Below are 18,662 nucleotides of genomic sequence, written 5' to 3'. Positions count from 1 at the left end.
ATTCCCTGATAAGGGTAAGATCCAGGGAACAGTTGGAGGTCGGTGTAGCACTATCTCAGGTAGTGTTGCGGCAGCACGATTGGATTCTCAATATTCCAAAATCGCACCTGGTTCCGACGACGTGTCTTCTGTTCCTAGGGATGATCCTGGACACAGTCCAGAAAAAGGTGTTTCTCCCGGAGGAGAAAGCCAGGGAGTTATCCGAGCTAGTCAGGAACCTCCTAAAACCGAGCCAAGTCTCAGTGCATCAATGCACAAGGGTTCTGGGTAAAATGGTGGCTTCCTACGAAGCAATCCCATTCGGCAGATTCCACGCAAGAACTTTCCAGTGGGACCTGCTGGACAAATGGTCCGGATCGCATCTTCAGATGCATCAGCGGATAACCCTGTCACCAAGGACAAGGGTGTCCCTCCTGTGGTGGTTGCAGAGTGCTCATCTTCTAGAGGGCCGCAGATTAGGCATTCAGGACTGGGTCCTGGTGACCACTGATGCCAGCCTGCGAGGCTGGGGAGCAGTCACACAGGGAAGGAATATCCAGGGCTTATGGTCAAGCCTGGAGACATCACTTCACATAAATATCCTGAAGCTAAGGGACATTTACAATGCTCTAAGCTTAGCAAGACCTCTGCTTCAAGGTCAGCCGGTGTTGATCCAGTCGGACAACATCACGGCAGTCACCCACGTAAACAGACAGGGTGGCACAAGAAGCAGGAGGGCAATGGCAGAAGCTGCAAGGATTCTTCGCTGGGCGGAAAATCATGTGATAGCACTGTCAGCAGTATTCATTCCGGGAGTGGACAACTGGGAAGCAGACTTCCTCAGCACGACCTCCACCCGGGAGAGTGGGGACTTCACCCAGAAGTCTTCCACATGATTAAAAACTCGACAGGTATTGCGCCAGGTCCAGGGACCCTCAGGCAATAAGCTGTAGACGCTCTGGTAACACCGTGGGTGTACCAGTCAGGGTATGTGTTCCCTCCTCTGCCTCTCATACCCAAGGTACTGAGATTGATAAGATGGAGAGGAGTAAGCACTATATTCGTGGTTCCGGATTGGCCAAGAAGGACTTGGTAACCGGAACTTCAAGAGATGCTCACGGAGGATCCGTGGCTTCTACCTCTAAGAAGGGACCTGCTCCAGCAAGGACCCTGTCTGTTCCAAGACTTACCGCGGCTGCGTTTGACGGCATGGCGGTTGAACGCCGGATCCTGAAGGAAAAAAGGCATTCCGGATGAAGTCATCCCTATCCTGATCAAAGCCAGGAAGGATGTAACCGCAAAAACTTATCACCGCAATTGGCGAAAATATGTTGCGTGGTGCGAGGCCAGTAAGGCCCGAAGGAGGAAATTCAACTGGGTCGATTCCTACATTTCCTGCAAACAGGAGTGTCTATGGGCCTGAAATTGGGGTCCATTAAGGTTCAAATTTCGGCCCTGTCAATTTTCTTCCAAAAAGAACTAGCTTCAGTCCATGAAGTTCAGACGTTTGTAAAAGGGGTACTGCATATACAGCCTCCTTTTGTGCCTCCAGTGGCACTTTGGGATCTCAATGTAGTTTTGGGTTCCAAAAGTCACATTGGTTTGAACCACTTAAATCTGTGGAGTTAAAATATCTCACATGGAAAGTGGTCATGCTGTTGGCCCTGGCCTGGGCCAGGCGCGTGTCAGAATTGGCGGCTTTATCCTGAAAAAGCCCTTATCTGATTTTCCATTCGGACAGGGCGGAATTGAGGACTCGTCCTCAGTTTCTCCCCAAGGTGGTTTCAGCGTCTCACCTGAACCAACCTATTGGTGGTGCCTGCGGCTACTAGGGACTTGGAGGCCTCCAAGTTGCTAGACGTTGTCAGTGCCCTGAAAATATATGTTTCCAGGACGGCTGGAGTCAGGAAATCTGACTCGCTGTTTATCCTGTGTGCACCCAACAAGCTGGGTGCTCCTGCTTCTAAGCAGACTATTGCTCGTTGGATTTGTAGTACAATTCAGCTTGCACATTCTGTGGCAGGCCTGCCACAGCCAAAAATCTGTAAATGCCCACTCCACAAGGAAGGTGGGCTCATCTTGGGCGGCTGCCCGAGGGGGTCTCGGCTTTACAACTTTGCCGAGCAGCTACTTGGTCAGGAGCAAATACGTTTGTAAAATTCTACAAAATTGATACCCTGGCTGAGGAGGACCTGGAGTTCTCTCATTTGGTGCTGCAGAGTCATCCGCACTCTCCCGCCCGTTTGGGAGCTTTGGTATAATCCCCATGGTCCTTACGGAGTCCCCAGCATCCACTTAGGACGTTAGAGAAAATAAGAATTTACTTACCGATAATTCTATTTCTCATAGTCCGTAGTGGATGCTGGGCGCCCATCCCAAGTGCGGATTGTCTGCAATACTTGTACATAGTTATTGTTACAAAAATCGGGTTATTATTGTTGTGAGCCATCTTTCCAGAGGCTCCTCTGTTATCATGCTGTTAACTGGGTATTGTATCACGAGTTATACGGTGTGATTGGTGTGGCTGGTAAGAGTCTTACCCGGGATTCAAAATCCTTCCTTATTGTGTACGCTCGTCCGGGCACAGTATCCTAACTGAGGCTTGGAGGAGGGTCATAGGGGGAGGAGCCAGTGCACACCAGATAGTCCTAAAGCTTTCTTTAGATGTGCCCAGTCTCCTGCGGAGCCGCTATTCCCCATGGTCCTTACGGAGTCCCCAGCATCCACTACGGACTATGAGAAATAGAATTATCGGTAAGTAAATTCTTATTATTTACTAAGCCTTGGCTGGAGATAGAGTTGCTGGAGATAAAGTACCAGACAATTAGCTCTTAACTGTCATTTTTCAAACACAGCTTGTGACATGGCAGTCAGGAACTGATTGGCTGGTACTTTATCTGCGTCCACTTTATCTCCATTCAAGGTCATAGTGCCGGTTCCTGTTACACAACTGAGCTGTACTCTGCAAACGCTAAAGCTGCGACTGAACAGACCTGTACGGTGACTACGCAGACTGCGGAGCGCCCCGTTCCCAGCATGGACAGTTGGGCCAGTCAGGATCTAACACTTGGGAGCAACATGTATCTCTAGGCTTTGGAGTTTTTAAGCACCTAATTATCCTTGCCATATATTTTTGTACTGTATAAGGAAACACATGCAAACTCCACACAAATCGTTCCCTGGTAATAGTCAAACTCATAAACTCAGCACTGTGAGGCAGCAATACTAACCACTGCACTGCAACGTCACACAGTTTACAGCTGTGAAATAACGGTTAGCCTTGCTCTTCAATCTTCTTTCCCACTGACCATAGCGATCTATAGATATCCGGATATCACAGTCACCCATGCTGTTGACCGTAACATTTAAGGGAACACATGTAGATGTCACTTAGGACAAAATAAACAGTGGCCCTCATTCCGAGTCGTTCGCTCGGTAATTTTCTTCGCATCGCAGCGTTTTTCTGCTTAGTACGCATGCGCAATGTTCGCACTGCGCCTGCGCCAAGTAATTTTGCTATGAAGATAGTTTTTTTACTCACGGCTTTTTGTTCGCTCCGGCGATCGTAGTGTGATTGACAGGAAATGGGTGTTACTGGGCGGAAACACGGCGTTTTATGGGCGTGTGGATAAAAACGCTACCGTTTCCGGAAAAAACGCGGGAGTGGCTGGAGAAACGGAGGAGTGTCTGGGCGAACGCTGGGTGTGTTTATGACGTCAAACCAGGAACGACAAGCACTGAACTGATCGCAGATGCCGAGTAAGTCTGAAGCTACTCTGAAACTGCTAAGTAGTTTGTAATCGCAATATTGCGAATACATCGTTCGCAATTTTAAGAAGCTAAGATTCACTCCCAGTAGGCGGCGGCTTAGCGTGTGTAACTCTGCTAAAATCGCCTTGCGAGCGAACAACTCGGAATGAGGGCCAGTGTTCCTACATAGCACATGTGTGTGTTACAGGAAAAGTCAGTTTGTTGGGTTGGGCACTAGGGGGCGATATAATTATAGACTATAGGGAAACAACTTTTTTATTTCCATTCCAGAACCAGCACCCGCTGCGCCACTTACACATGTGATGGATTCTCCTGGGGAAGTTGGAACTGCAGGTGAGTAGTACGAGAAGAAGATGTAGTATCCTACCAATACACATAAGGCTCTCTGGGGTAGATGTATTAACCTGTAGAAGGCATAAGGAAGTGATAAACCAGTGATAAAGCAGTGTTAAGTGAAAGGTGATAACGCACCAGCCAATCATATGGGAGCTGATTGGCTAGTGCGTTTATAACCTTGCTGGTTATAAACTGGTGCGTTATATAACCTTGCGTTTATCACTGGTGCGTTATATAACCTTCCGTTTATAACCTTGCATTTATCACTGGTGCGTTATATAACCTTGCGTTTATAACCTTGCATTTATCACTGGTTTATCACTTCCTTATGTCTTCTCCAGGTTAATACATCTGCCCCTCTGTCGGCAGTATATCGGAATAAACAGGGTTTTGTGACTTAAGATTAATGAAAACCCAGGGAAAAAAACAACTATATATACAGAACTAAATATCATTGTTACTGATTCTGAGCTTTATGTTACAGCCTGCGAGGTGCAGGCACTGGTGCAATTTTAGCGACGTAGCCCATACATGATAGAGTGGCAATATTTAAAAAGGCAAAACCAGGTTGGTTTTATTGCCGCTTTAAAAATATGGGCTAACTGCCTGGAATTGCGGATGTGGCTGCACCTCATTGGCTATTACATGAGGCTCCTACTCTGCATGTCCGTCTCAGGACATGCGGTCCCCCATTATTATATACAGATGTGCCCACATACACATATCACCAAATAGCCCCGCTTACAGCACAATAAACTCTGCCACCGCGCCAAGAGACTGATTGTAAGTACACTATGGGTGGGATGCGTGACGCTGTGACGCATCTCAGCACTCATCGCATGCATATCAGTGTTTACTAACGCCGTATTTAGTGATGCACATGCCGCTGCGGGTGCTGGAAGGGATCCGATTGGATCCCTCTCAGGGGGCACCCATAAGATTTAGTTGGTTGATGCAATCTACAGATGGCGCTGCCCGCTGCGTCCATGTTCTGAAATATATCGCATTCCAGAGTTTGGTGCCTATGCGGTAATTGGCCAAACCTCTAAAAACGGCATTATAAGTGAACTAAGACACAACACTGAGGAAAAGTAGCGCAATGGAAGAAAAATGTGCAAAGTTGAAGGAAAAGTGCACAATCTCCGTTAACCACTTAACTGACGATTTATTTTGCCAAAAACCGCTCCGAAATTGTCAGGTTTTTTATGAGTGAATTAGGTGAAGAACATGAATTTAACCCTATCCCAAATGATTTTAGTTAAAAAAAATAATCGAAACATCGATTGGGAACATCGCGACCATCGGAAACATTGCGACCATTGCGGCTTTCATTTTGAAAGCCTGGACAGCCTCCAGGTATACAGGGGGGGTCTGGGGGCGGCTTGGGAGGGTTAATTTACAGATCCTGCCGTGCTGACCGATCAGCAGTGAGCGGCAGCACGGCAGACACAGGGGGAGAGTGCAGGGAGGCAGAGGCACCTTCCGGTCCCTCTGACAGCAGCAGCGGAGGGAAGTTTCTCTTCCCTTCCGCAGCTAACACTCTCTGACCTGTGCGACCAGGTCAGATAGAGCACTTGCAGGCATGGTCACATCTGATGCCACCATGCCAGGCAAGTGATTAAAAAAGGCAAAAGGTCTGATATGACTGAGCAGCAGCATTTCACCACAATTTGCAACTTTAGAGCAATTCCTTTGCTACAAAAAGTCATCCCAAGTACCTAGTACACTATGGGCCCAATTCAGACCTGTTCGCTGTTGTGCGAATTCACAAGGCGGCCGATCATCGATTGACTGCGCATGCATTTGCAAAAAAATCCAGCAACTTTTTTGATCGCTAGGCGTAAGCAAGTTGATTGACAGGAAGAGGCCGTTTGCGGGTGGTAACTGGCCAATTTCTGGGAGTGTCAGGAAAAACACAGGCGTTCCCGAGCGTTTTCAGGGTGGGTGTGTGACGTCAGCTCCGGCCCAGAATATTAGATGGTGAGTGAGTTGCGAACAGATTTGCTTGTGAGCGGCGTTTGCAGAGATTTTCGCACGGCGTACTCAGACTTGCACGGGCGGATTTTCACTCTGTCTGGGCGGCAACTATCCAATCGCAAACCTCTGCAAATTCGCAGAGGAGCGATCAGGTCTGAATTACCTCCTATAAGCAAAGTAAGATTCAAAACTGAGGAAAAAATAAGCAGTCTGTGTAAAAAGGCAAAAGACAGGTCTGATACCAGAGACCCTCTCCATGCTTCATTACGCTTTATCTGCGACATTCTACTGATTCCTTTGTGAAAGCAAAATGAATCCTAAGTACATAGTGTCTGATTTATGTCTGCAAGTAAAGCAAAAAAGCAAGCCACTGGGCAAACCCATGCTTCGGTACAGGAGGGGCAGATGTAACATGTGCAGAGAGAGTTAGATTTGGGTGGGGTGTGTTCAAGCTTAATTCAAAATTGCAGTGTAAAAATAAGGCTTTCTAACATTTGTGGGCTACATGCAAAAGGAGCCAATACTTACCTTGCGCAGAAAAAAATATAAATGTATTTGCTCCTCTTGCATAGCAACATGGTTTGTTCCAAAGACAGTTACTTGCTTTTTTGCTTTACTTACAAACATGAATCAGGCCCAGTGTACACAATATGGAAACTTAGATGCAAAACTGAGGAAAAATTAGCGAATTTGCGGAAACCGCGCACAGCAGGGAAATCGTGCCAGGCGTCTCGCGTCATATGGTGCAAAAATGAAAAGTGGATGAGGGACACATCTGTAATATGTGTGTATATGTTCCTCTGTTTTACCTATATACAATATCTAATACACGTCAAATAAAAAAACAAAAAAACGTTTTTAGTGAAGTTACGTTAGTAAGAAGGTGCCAAGTAGGCCGAGGTTTATGTGAGGGGAAGCCTTCACCCCCTTTGCTTTCCTGCCGACTACGCCACTGGTGCGAATCAGTATGGAATATACTCCAGCTGACTTTGCTGCATCCTGTTGTGTTCTAACTCTCACGATTCTTTTATTCTTCTAGGTTACTCTCAGGTAACAAAGGAAAAGTGGGACCATCATCGACTCTCTTCCATTTGCCGATCGGTAATTGTCTGTGTAGCAGTACTAGTAATACTACTAGTTTCTTCCTATGCATTCCACCGACTGCGTACAAAGTAAGTTCACTGAGCTGTAGCAATATTGGCCCTCATTCCGAGTTGTTTGCTCGCTAGCTGCTTTTAGCAGCCGTGCAAATGCTAAGCCGCCGCCCTCTGGGAGTGTATTTTAGCTTAGCAGAAGTGCGAAAGAAAGGATCGCAGAGCGGCTACAAAAAAAAATTTGTGCAGCTTCAGAGTAGCTCCAGACCTACTCAGCGCTTGCGATCACTTTAGACTGTTCAGTTCCTGTTTTGACGTCACAAACACGCCCTGCGTTCGGCCAACCACGCCTCCGTTTCCCCCGGCACGCCTGCGTTTGTATTTAGACACACCTGCGTTTTTCCGCACACCCCCTGAAAACGGTCAGCTGACACCCAGTAACGCCCACTTCCTGTCAATCACTCTGCGGCCAGCAGTGCGACTGAAAAGCGTCGGTAGACCTTGTGTGAAACTACTTCGGCTTATGTGAAAGTACGACGCGCGTGCGCACTGCGCCCCATACGCATGCGCAGAACTGCCGCTTTTTGACCTAATCACTGCGCTGCGAACAACGGCAGCTAGAGAACAACTCGGAATGGCCACCTATATTATCCTCTGTATTACATTAGCACCAATAAGGTTGTTACTTTATCCACTAGTATGACTGTAGCTTGCTAAAGCGTGACTGTAGTCACAAGTCAGAAATACTGTAGTACTGATGTGACGGTTACATTACCAGGCACCAGGCCCTGCAGGTCCCAGCTGGTGGGACAAACCCAACATCAGATATAATGAGATCTATGCAGATAAAGCTGCTTCTTACAGCCAGCACCCATTAGAGTCTGAGCTCACACTGACAATGTATCATGGGATATATGTACAAAATCGACATCTCTCATCTTACTGCACACCCCTACGGGTAAGATGCGCTATGGTGAGGTCATGATGTACCTTTGTTACGAGTGTCCATGCCATTCCGCCGGCACATGGCAAATTACTGAATTTCCCCCTAATATTCAATTATTTACAAATTTTAATGCTGGTAATTACCGTAGCCCGTGCTTTATATATGTATTGGTGTCTGTAGCCATCTTCTTGTGTGTACGTCTATTTTACTAACAACTTTTTATGACGCGGTGGCTTTTGTTAGCCGCCGCTTCCTTGCCGGTTGGTGCTGACTGTGAGTGCTGCTTGAAAATTTAAGGCCCATACATATGCCAGGTTTTGCGGCAATTCCCCATTCTGCCAATGGTGGTCATTCCGAGTTGTTAGCTCGTTGCCGATTTTCACTGCGCTGCGAATAGGTGAAAAATGCGCATGCGCATGGTACGCAGAGCGCATGCGCTTAGTAATTTTACTAAGAACTTAGTAGATTTACTCACGAGCGAACAAAGTGATGGTAGTGTGATTGACAGGAAGTGGGTGTTTTTGGGCAAAAACTCAGCGTTTTCAATGCGTTTGCGGAAAAACGCAGGCGTGCCAGGGAAAAACGCGGGAGTGGCTGGAGAAACGGGGGAGTGGCTGGCCGAACGCAGGGCGTGTTTGTGACGTCAAACCAGGAACGAAACTGACTGAACTGATCGCTAATCGTGAGTAGGTCTGGAGCTACTCAGAAACTGCTAAGAATTATGTAGTAGCAAATCTGCTAATCTTTCGTTCGCTATTCTGCTATTCTAAGATACACTCCCAGGGGGCGGCGGCCTAGCGTGTGCAATGCTGCTAAAATCAGCTAGTGAGCGAACAACTTGTAATGAGGGCCAATGTCTGGGTCGGGGCAAAGCTGGATTAAGGGGGGGGGGGCCCAGGGGGTACGTACCCCGGGCCCCACAGTTTTAGGGGGCCCCCCAGCTGGAGTAGCTCTGTCCCAGCTCTGAAGCTCCCCCGTCCTGCCAGCAGCAGCAGCAGCATTGTGCTACAGTCAGCACACTCTGCTGTGTGTTGGCAGGTCTGTGGTGTTGCTGGGAAGCAGCAACCTCCCTGCTTTCTTCTGCCTGTGCGGGTGTGTAGGGGGGAGCGACCACCCCCTCTGGATTTACCCCTAGCTGAGGGGCCAAAATCCCATTTAAAAAAAATAATCCGGAATTTGCATAAGGGGACGTGGCCATTCGGGCGCGATTAGGCCACACCCCCGAACCCGCAGCAGGCACAGCAATGAGATAGGGCCCCCCTGTCTCAAGTACCCTGGGCCCCCCAGACTCATGATCCACCCTTGGGTTGGGGGATCAGGGAAATCGAACTTTTTGTAAATCCTCGATTTGCCAATTGTAATCTTAGATGTATCGCTCACATAAGTCACTACCAATTAAATTGACCCCATTGTATTTAATCTGCCTATAGTATGTGGACAAAAGATCTGGGCTTTTGGTACTTTTGCTGTCAGGTGATAATAAATAAGGTTACCTTCATTTCTGCCTAATTCATATCTCATGTAAAAATGAACTGCGGTTGTTTCTTGATGGAAATGGCAATAATGCTTAAAGTTGTGAAACTATTGATGAATACATTTCCTTTTTATTTTATTTGAATAGACCTACAACTTCTGCTTCACAACCAGAGACGCCACAATTGCGGTAAGGAGGCACAGAGCGTAAATATTCCCTGTTACATTTCTCTACCCCCAGTGTTGGGGAAATCTGACCTTTGCAGTATAAAACAAGAAATCTGAGTGCCTGAATTGTTAAATCCCCTTTCTAATATACTGTACTGGAACATAAACAAACTTAAAAAAACGATTAATTTGCTTCTGTTCTGCGCTGAGATTCTTGGACTTCTGTATGACGGAAGGGACATCTCCGCCACTGAAGAAGAGGCCACTTTACACCCCTTCGTGACGAGAAAGATCATCATTCTGCAGACTTTCACCATTGGGCTACTCCCAGTGAAATGATCCTATTCCTTGTATTACATCTTTGTGTGGGGCTTTCTGATATTATAGAACAGGGTTAGACAACGTATTACTCTTTGGGTTCCAAGGGTTGCCCAGTCCTGTTACAGAAGATACCAAGATATGTCCTTCCGCATATAGGGGGTCATTCTGAGTTGTTCGCTCGCTAGCAGTTTTAGCAGCAGTGCAAACGCTATGCCACCTCCCACTGGGAGTGTATTTTAGCTTAGCAGAAGTGCGAATGAAAGGATGGCAGAGCGGATACAAAATGATTTTGTGCAGTTTCAGACCTACTCAGCGCTTGCGATCAGTTCCTGTTTTGACGTCACGAACACGCCCTGCGTTCACCCAGCCACGCCTGCGTTTTTATCTGGCACGCCTGCGTTTTTCCGAACACTCCCTGAAAATGGTCAGTTGACACCCAGAAACGCCCTCTTCCTGTCAATCACTCTGCGGCCAGGAGTGCGACTGAAAAGCTTTGCTAGGCCCTGTGTGAAACGGCATCGTTCGTTGTAATAGTACGATGCGCGTGCGCATTGCGCCGCATGCGCAGAAGTGCCTTTTTTTGCCTCATCGCTGCGCAGCGACCGAAAGCAGCTAGCAATCAACTCGGAATGACCCCCCCATAGCTTTCTTCCTGTGCAAATCACAGATTTCTCAGAAGAACCTGTGTGGCTAGGCTGTATAGTAGTTACCGCTAGGCTCTTCCAGCGGGGCATCGCGTCCTGCCCGGTTTTAAAAAAACTAAAATGTGTCTTGCCCTTACGGAGGCACCCCGCTAAAACAGCCTACCAGGTGCCATCCACACCCCCGGGTCGCATTGTCCCTTGGGTGGGAATAGTTGCGGTGTAACACTCATCACTGGTTGAATAGATGCGCATGGCATCTGTTCACAGTGTGGTTAGCACTTGGGGGCAGCGCAGCATCTCCGTAATTGCTGGGCATGCCCCCTAGAGTGACGGACAGTGGGCGTGTCACAAAACCACACCCCGTCCCAGAGCAGCAACGCCCCCTTTTCACCCTGCACTATGTTCACCCTATAGTGAACACTATAAAGGCTTATCCACGCAGGAGACTCTGGACGTTATGTACCAAGCAATTGTCGCATCGCAGTGCTACTACACAAAGGACCGCTGTCCCGTTAAGAGCGGTCCTATACAATCTAAGAACTTCCGGGTTTTGACCCCGGGAGTCCCACGGCAGATAAGCAGACGGCAGCGGGGGGTGTTGAAAGGGATCTGATTGGATACCTCTCACAGCACAATGTGGAAAGAAGCCCATAGACTTCTATAGGGCAGGGACGTGCAGTCAGGGGAGGCAGTGCCTCCCCTGTCATTAATGATTAAAATAATATAAAGAAGATATTTATGACACATATACGATATATATAATATGCCTTCGGAGCTTGCAGGGGTAGTGGTGGTAGCCAGTATCAGCTCGGAGGCGGTAGCGGGCATCGGCGGGACTCGACTGACATTATAGCTGCAGTGCCTCACCAGCCACTGACCTCACCGCACGCCACTGCTATAGGGTAATGCCAGCAAAAGCTGTCGATAATCTCTGCAATGGAGCCATGCGGGGCTTAGTACTCTACAAAGGGAAAATGCGACCAAAGTCCAACAAAAACCAAACGTGCGTTTTCAGGGTTTTGGCCGCATTTCCATTTAGTACATTATGTCATTAAACCTTCGGTCCATCCTCTACTGTTGTGGAAAAGGTCAGCTGGTTAGAGCCTATCCGAAAACTACAAAATACCAATATTTAGATGGGCAGAGCAATAGCTGTATAAATGGAGAAATCCATCTAAATAATCGGGTGCCTTCTCCAGATTTGATAAGCAGATCTATCAGTGGAACTTTGTTGGGACTTTATTAATGTCTAAGCGTTCCTAGACTGCATGTCTATGTAGATATTGAGTTTTGTAAAGAGTTATTTGTTCTATTGGGTGGTCTTCAGGTTGCCGACTGTCGGGATCCCGGCGCACAGTATACCAGCGCCGGAATCCCGACAGCCGGCATACCGACAGATATTCTTCCTCGTGGGGGTCCACGACCCACCCGAGGGAGAATAAATAGCGTGGCGCGTGTAGCGCACCACCGTGCCCACAGCGTGGCGAGCGCAGCAAGCCCACAAGGGGCTCATTTGCGCTCGCCACGCTGTCGGTATGCCGGCGCTGGTATGCTGGTCGCCGGGAGCCCGGCCGCCGGCATACCATAGTACACCCGTTCCATTTTGGTTTCTTGAAAATGCTGATTTATTAAGGGCTGCAGCTGGTGATACTTGGTGGTGGCCATCGCAACCTTTGTAACAACAAATACCGTTGCTGTCCCATCGCTATCTCCATCTCCGGATGGGGACTGTATCCCTGGTGCAACTGAAAGTGACGCCGGGAGCTAAATTCTGTCTCCCACCATGGCCTGCTATTGTGATTGGGCTATGGTGACTCACGCCTGTGATTGCCCGGTAGTACCGCTGCCAGCCAGTATCACCATGGTAGCTGAGCATCGGTCAGATGCCCCAGTAACAGGGTTACACATAAAACACAGAAACATAGGGGGACTTTTACTAAGCAGTGAGAAGAGCGGGGAAGTGAGCCAATGGAGAAGTTGCCTATGGCAACCAATCAGCACTGAAGTAACATCTATAATTTGCATACTATAAAATGATACAGAGCTGTTGATTGGTTGATGGAGCCACTTCTCCACTGGCTCATTTCTCTGCTCTTATCACTGCTTAGTAAATGTCCCATATAATTTTACGGCAGATAAGAACCACTTACCCTTTTTTACCTCAAGCCTCGTTTGATCCTTATTACTTTGTAAGGATATCCTTATGTCTATCCCATGCATGGTTAAATTTCTCTACAGTCTTAGCCTCTACCACCTCTGATGGGAGGCTATTCCACTTGTCCACTACCCTTTCTGTGAAGTATTTTTCCTCAAATTTCCCTGAACCTCCCTCCCTCCAGTCTCAGTGCATGTCCTCGTGTCCTATTGCTTCTCTTCATTTGGAGAATGTTTCCCTCCTGGACTTTGTTAGAAACTTTTATATATATATCAAGGGTTTTATCATGTCCCCTCTTTCCCTTCCCTGCTCCAATCTATGGTTCTAGGAACAGTTCAAGCAGCCGGCTCAATACAAGATCTTAAATACCATCCAACAGATTGGGAATTGTGCCAATAGTTATAGATTTTTCATTATGTATTGATCTTCATTAGTTTAAACCCATTTCTGCTTGTGTCTATACATGCATAGTGAATAAGAACAAAAGAAGGCGCTCGCTGGATGGTAGAGATGAGCGCCTGAAATTTTTCGGGTTTTGTGTTTTGGTTTTGGGTTCGGTTCCGCGGCCGTGTTTTGGGTTCGAACGCGTTTTGGCAAAACCTCACCGAATTATTTTTGTCGGATTCGGGTGTGTTTTGGATTCGGGTGTTTTTTTCAAAAAACCCTAAAAAACAGCTTAAATCATAGAATTTGGGGGTAATTTTGATCCCAAAGTATTATTAACCTCAAAAAACATAATTTACACTCATTTTCAGCCTATTCTGAACACATCACACCTCACAATATTATTTTTAGTCCTAAAATTTGCACCGAGGTCGCTGTGTGAGTAAGATAAGCGACCCTAGTGGCCGACACAAACACCGGGCCCATCTAGGAGTGGCACTGCAGTGTCACGCAGGATGTCCCTTCCAAAAAACCCTCCCCAAACAGCACATGACGCAAAGAAAAAAAGAGGCGCAATGAGGTAGCTGACTGTGTGAGAAAGATAAGCGACCCTAGTGGCCGACACAAACACCGGGCCCATCTAGGAGTGGCACTGCAGTGTCACGCAGGATGTCCCTTCCAAAAAACCCTCCCCAAACAGCACATGACGCAAAGAAAAAAAGAGGCGCAATGAGGTAGCTGTGTGAGAAAGATAAGCGACCCTAGTGGCCGACACAAACACCGGGCCCATCTAGGAGTGGCACTGCAGTGTCACGCAGGATGTCCCTTCCAAAAAACCCTCCCCAAACAGCACATGACGCAAAGAAAAAAAGAGGCGCAATGAGGTAGCTGTGTGAGTAAGATTAGCGACCCTAGTGGCCGACACAAACACCGGGCCCATCTAGGAGTGGCACTGCAGTGTCACGCAGGATGGCCCTTCCAAAAAACCCTCCCCAAACAGCACATGACGCAAAGAAAAAAAGAGGCGCAATGAGGTAGCTGACTGTGTGAGTAAGATTAGCGACCCTAGTGGCCGACACAAACACCGGGCACATCTAGGAGTGGCACTGCAGTGTCACGCAGGATGTCCCTTCCAAAAAACCCTCCCCAAACAGCACATGACGCAAAGAAAAAAAGAGGCGCAATGAGGTAGCTGTGTGAGTAAGATTAGCGACCCTAGTGGCCGACACAAACACCGGGCCCATCTAGGAGTGGCACTGCAGTGTCACGCAGGATGTCCCTTCCAAAAAACCCTCCCCAATCAGCACATGATGCAAAGAAAAAGAAAAGAAAAAAGAGGTGCAAGATGGAATTATCCTTGGGCCCTCCCACCCACCCTTATGTTGTATAAACAAAACAGGACATGCACACTTTAACCAACCCATCATTTCAGTGACAGGGTCTGCCACACGACTGTGACTGATATGACGGGTTGGTTTGGACCCCCCCCAAAAAAGAAGCAATTAATCTCTCCTTGCACAAACTGGCTCTACAGAGGCAAGATGTCCACCTCATCTTCACCCTCCGATATATCACCGTGTACATCCCCCTCCTCACAGATTATCAATTCGTCCCCACTGGAATCCACCATCTCAGCTCCCTGTGTACTTTGTGGAGGCAATTGCTGCTGGTCAATGTCTCCGCGGAGGAATTGATTATAATTCATTTTAATGAACATCATCTTCTCCACATTTTCTGGATGTAACCTCGTACGCCGATTGCTGACAAGGTGAGCGGCGGCACTAAACACTCTTTCGGAGTACACACTTGTGGGAGGGCAACTTAGGTAGAATAAAGCCAGTTTGTGCAAGGGCCTCCAAATTGCCTCTTTCTCTATCGTCCTAGTGGATGCTGGGGTTCCTGAAAGGACCATGGGGAATAGCGGCTCCGCAGGAGACAGGGCACAAAAAGTAAAGCTTTTTCCGATCAGGTGGTGTGCACTGGCTCCTCCCCCTATGACCCTCCTCCAGACTCCAGTTAGATTTTTGTGCCCGGCCGAGAAGGGTGCAATCTAGGTGGCTCTCCTAAAGAGCTGCTTAGAAAAAGTTTAGCTAGGTTTTTTATTGTACAGTGATTCCTGCTGGCAACAGGATCACTGCAGCGAGGGACTGAGGGGAGAAGGAGTCAACTCACCTGCGTGCAGGATGGATTGGCTTCTTGGCTACTGGACATCAAGCTCCAGAGGGACGATCACAGGTACAGCCTGGATGGTCACCGGAGCCGCGCCGCCGGCCCCCTTGCAGATGCTGAAGTCAGAAGAGGTCCAGAATCGGCGGCTGAAGACTCCTGCAGTCTTCTAAAGGTAGCGCACAGCACTGCAGCTGTGCGCCATTTTCCTCTCCGCACACTTCACACGGCAGTCACTGAGGGTGCAGGGCGCTGGGAGGGGGGCGCCCTGGGAGGCAAATGAGTACCTATAAAGGCTAAAAATACCTCACATATAGCCCTAGAGGCTATATGGAGATATTTAACCCCTGCCTAATTTTTCTAAATAGCGGGAGACGAGCCCGCCGGAAAAGGGGCGGGGCCTATCTCCTCAGCACACGGCGCCATTTCCTCTCACAGCTCCGCTGGTCAGGACGGCTCCCAAGTCTCTCCCCTGCACTGCACTACAGAAACAGGGTAAAACAGAGGGGGGGGGCACATTTATGGCGATATTTTGATATAACAAAGCAGCTATAAGGGAGCACTTATTATAAGGCTATCCCTGATATATATATAGCGCTTTTGGTGTGTGCTGGCAAACTCTCCCTCTGTCTCCCCAAAGGGCTAGTGGGTCCTGTCTTCGTTAGGAGCATTCCCTGTGTGTCTGCTGTGTGTCGGTACGTGTGTGTCGACATGTATGAGGACGATATTGGTGTGGAGGCGGAGCAATTGCCAAATATGAGGATGTCACCCCCTAGGGAGTCGACACCAGAATGGATGCCTTTATTTATGGAACTACGGGATAGTGTCAACACGCTAAAGCAGTCGTTTGACGACATGAGACGGCCGGACAATCAATTAGTGCCTGTCCAGGCGACTCAAACACCGTCAGGGGCTGTGAAACGCCCTTTGCCTCAGTCGGTCGACACAGACCCAGACACAGGCGATGACTCCAGTGGTGACGGTGACGAATCAACCGTATTTTCCAGTAGGGCCACACGTTATATGATTTTGGCAATGAAGGAGGCGTTACATTTAGCTGATACTACAGGTACCACTAAACAGGGTATTATGTGGGGTATGAAAAAAACTACCTATAGTTTTTCCTGAATCAGAAGAACTAAATGACGTGTGTAATGAAGCGTGGGTTGCCCCTGATAAAAAGCTGATAATTTCAAAGAAATTATTGGCATTATACCCTTTCCCGCCAGAGGTTAGGGAGCGCTGGGAAACACCTCCTAGGGTGGACAAGGCGCTAACACGCTTATCTAAACAAGTGGCGTTACCCTCTCCTGAGACGGCCGCACTTAAAGATCCATCAGATAGGAGGATGGAAAATATCCAAAAAAGTATATACACACATGCAGGTGTTATACTACGACCAGCTGTAGCGACTGCCTGGATGGGCAGTGCGGGGGTAGTTTGGTCAGAGTCCCTAATTGAAAATATTGATACCCTGGACAGGGACAATATTTTACTGTCGTTAGAACAAATAAAGGATGCATTTCTTTATATGCGTGATGCACAGAGGGATATATGCACACTGGCATCACGGGTAAGTGCTATGTCCATTTCGGCCAGAAGAGCTTTATGGACGCGACAGTGGACAGGCGATGCGGATTCAAAACGGCATATGGAAGTTTTGCCGTATAAAGGGGAGGAGTTATTTGGAGTCGGTCTATCAGATTTGGTGGCCACGGCTACAGCCGGGAAATCCACCTTTCTACCTCAAGTCACTCCCCAACAGAAAAAGGCACCGACTTTTCAACCGCAGCCCTTTCGTTCCTTTAAAAATAAGAGAGCAAAGGGCTATTCATATCTGCCACGAGGCAAAGGTCGAGGGAAGAGACAGCAACACGCAGCTCCTTCCCAGGATCAGAAGCCCTCCCCGGCTTCTACAAAAGCCTCAGCATGACGCTGGGGCTTCTCAAGCGGACTCGGGGACGGTGGGGGGTCGTCTCAAAAATTACAGCGCGCAGTGGGCTCACTCGCAAGTAGATCCCTGGATCCTGCAGATAATATCTCAGGGATACAGGTTGGAATTAGAGACAGATCCACCTCGCCGTTTCCTGAAGTCTGCTTTACCAACGTCCCCCTCCGAAAGGGAGACGGTTTTGGAAGCCATTCACAAGCTGTACTCTCAGCAGGTGATAGTCAAGGTACCTCTTCTGCAACAAGGGAAGGGGTATTATTCCACTCTTTTTGTGGTACCGAAGCCGGATGGCTCGGTAAGGCCTATTCTAAATCTGAAGTCCTTGAACCTGTACATAAAGAAGTTCAAGTTCAAAATGGAGTCACTCAGAGCAGTGATAGCGAACCTGGAAGAGGGGGACTTTATGGTATCCTTGGACATCAAGGATGCGTATCTCCACGTTCCAATTTACCCCTCACACAGGGGTACCTCAGGTTCGTTGTACAAAACTGTCACTATCAGTTTCAGACGCTGCCGTTCGGATTGTCCACGGCACCTCGGATCTTTACAAAGGTAATGGCCGAGATGATGATTCTTCTTCGAAGAAAAGGCGTATTAATTATCCCATACTTGGACGATCTCCTAATAAGGGCGAGGTCCAGAGAACAGCTAGAGATGGGATTAGCACTGTCTCAAGAAGTGCTAAAACAGCACGGGTGGATTCTGAATATTCCAAAATCCCAGTTAATGCCGACAACTCGTCTGCTGTTCCTAGGGATGATTCTGGACACGGTTCAGAAAAAGGTTTTTCTCCCGGAGGAAAAAGCCAAGGAGTTATCCGAGCTTGTCAGGAACCTCCTAAAACCAGGAAAGGTGTCTGTACATCAACAAGAGTCCTGGGAAAAATGGTGGCTTCTTACGAAGCAATTCCATTCGGCAGATTCCACGCAAGAATTTTCCAAAGGGATCTGTTGGACAAATGGTCAGGGTCGCATCTTCAGATGCACCTGCGGATAACCCTGTCTCCAAGGACAAGGGTGTCTCTTCTGTGGTGGTTGCAGAGTGCTCATCTATTGGAGGGCCGCAGATTCGGCATACAGGATTGGATCCTGGTGACCACGGACGCCAGCCTGAGAGGCTGGGGAGCAGTCACACAAGGAAGAAACTTCCAGGGAGTATGGACGAGCCTGGAAACGTCTCTTCACATAAACATTCTGGAACTAAGAGCAATATACAATGCTCTAAGCCAGGCAGAACCTCTGCTTCAGGGAAAACCGGTGTTGATCCAGTCGGACAACATCACGGCAGTCGCCCATGT

At 48.1% G+C, this 18,662-nt stretch overlaps 1 protein-coding gene across 2 annotated transcripts in view; it reads left to right on the top strand.

Annotated features, from left to right (window-relative positions):
* LOC134988164 (uncharacterized) overlaps positions 1–18,662 on the top strand; it is a 53,352-nt gene that overhangs the window by 13,731 nt on the left and 20,959 nt on the right. Inside the window, exons 5-7 of one of the 2 annotated variants that reach the window (XM_063950527.1) lie at positions 4,021–4,083; positions 7,103–7,235; positions 9,725–9,766. In XM_063950527.1, coding sequence (XP_063806597.1) covers positions 4,021–4,083; positions 7,103–7,235; positions 9,725–9,766 — 238 coding nt within the window. The remainder of the gene's footprint in view (positions 1–4,020; positions 4,084–7,102; positions 7,236–9,724; positions 9,767–18,662) is intronic. The other variant, XM_063950528.1, reaches the window with a different exon arrangement.

The sequence above is a fragment of the Pseudophryne corroboree genome, chromosome 2, assembly GCF_028390025.1.
Source record: "Pseudophryne corroboree isolate aPseCor3 chromosome 2, aPseCor3.hap2, whole genome shotgun sequence".
In the NCBI taxonomy this organism is placed as follows: domain Eukaryota; kingdom Metazoa; phylum Chordata; class Amphibia; order Anura; family Myobatrachidae; genus Pseudophryne; species Pseudophryne corroboree.
This window is presented reverse-complemented; position numbering and strand designations above follow the sequence as displayed.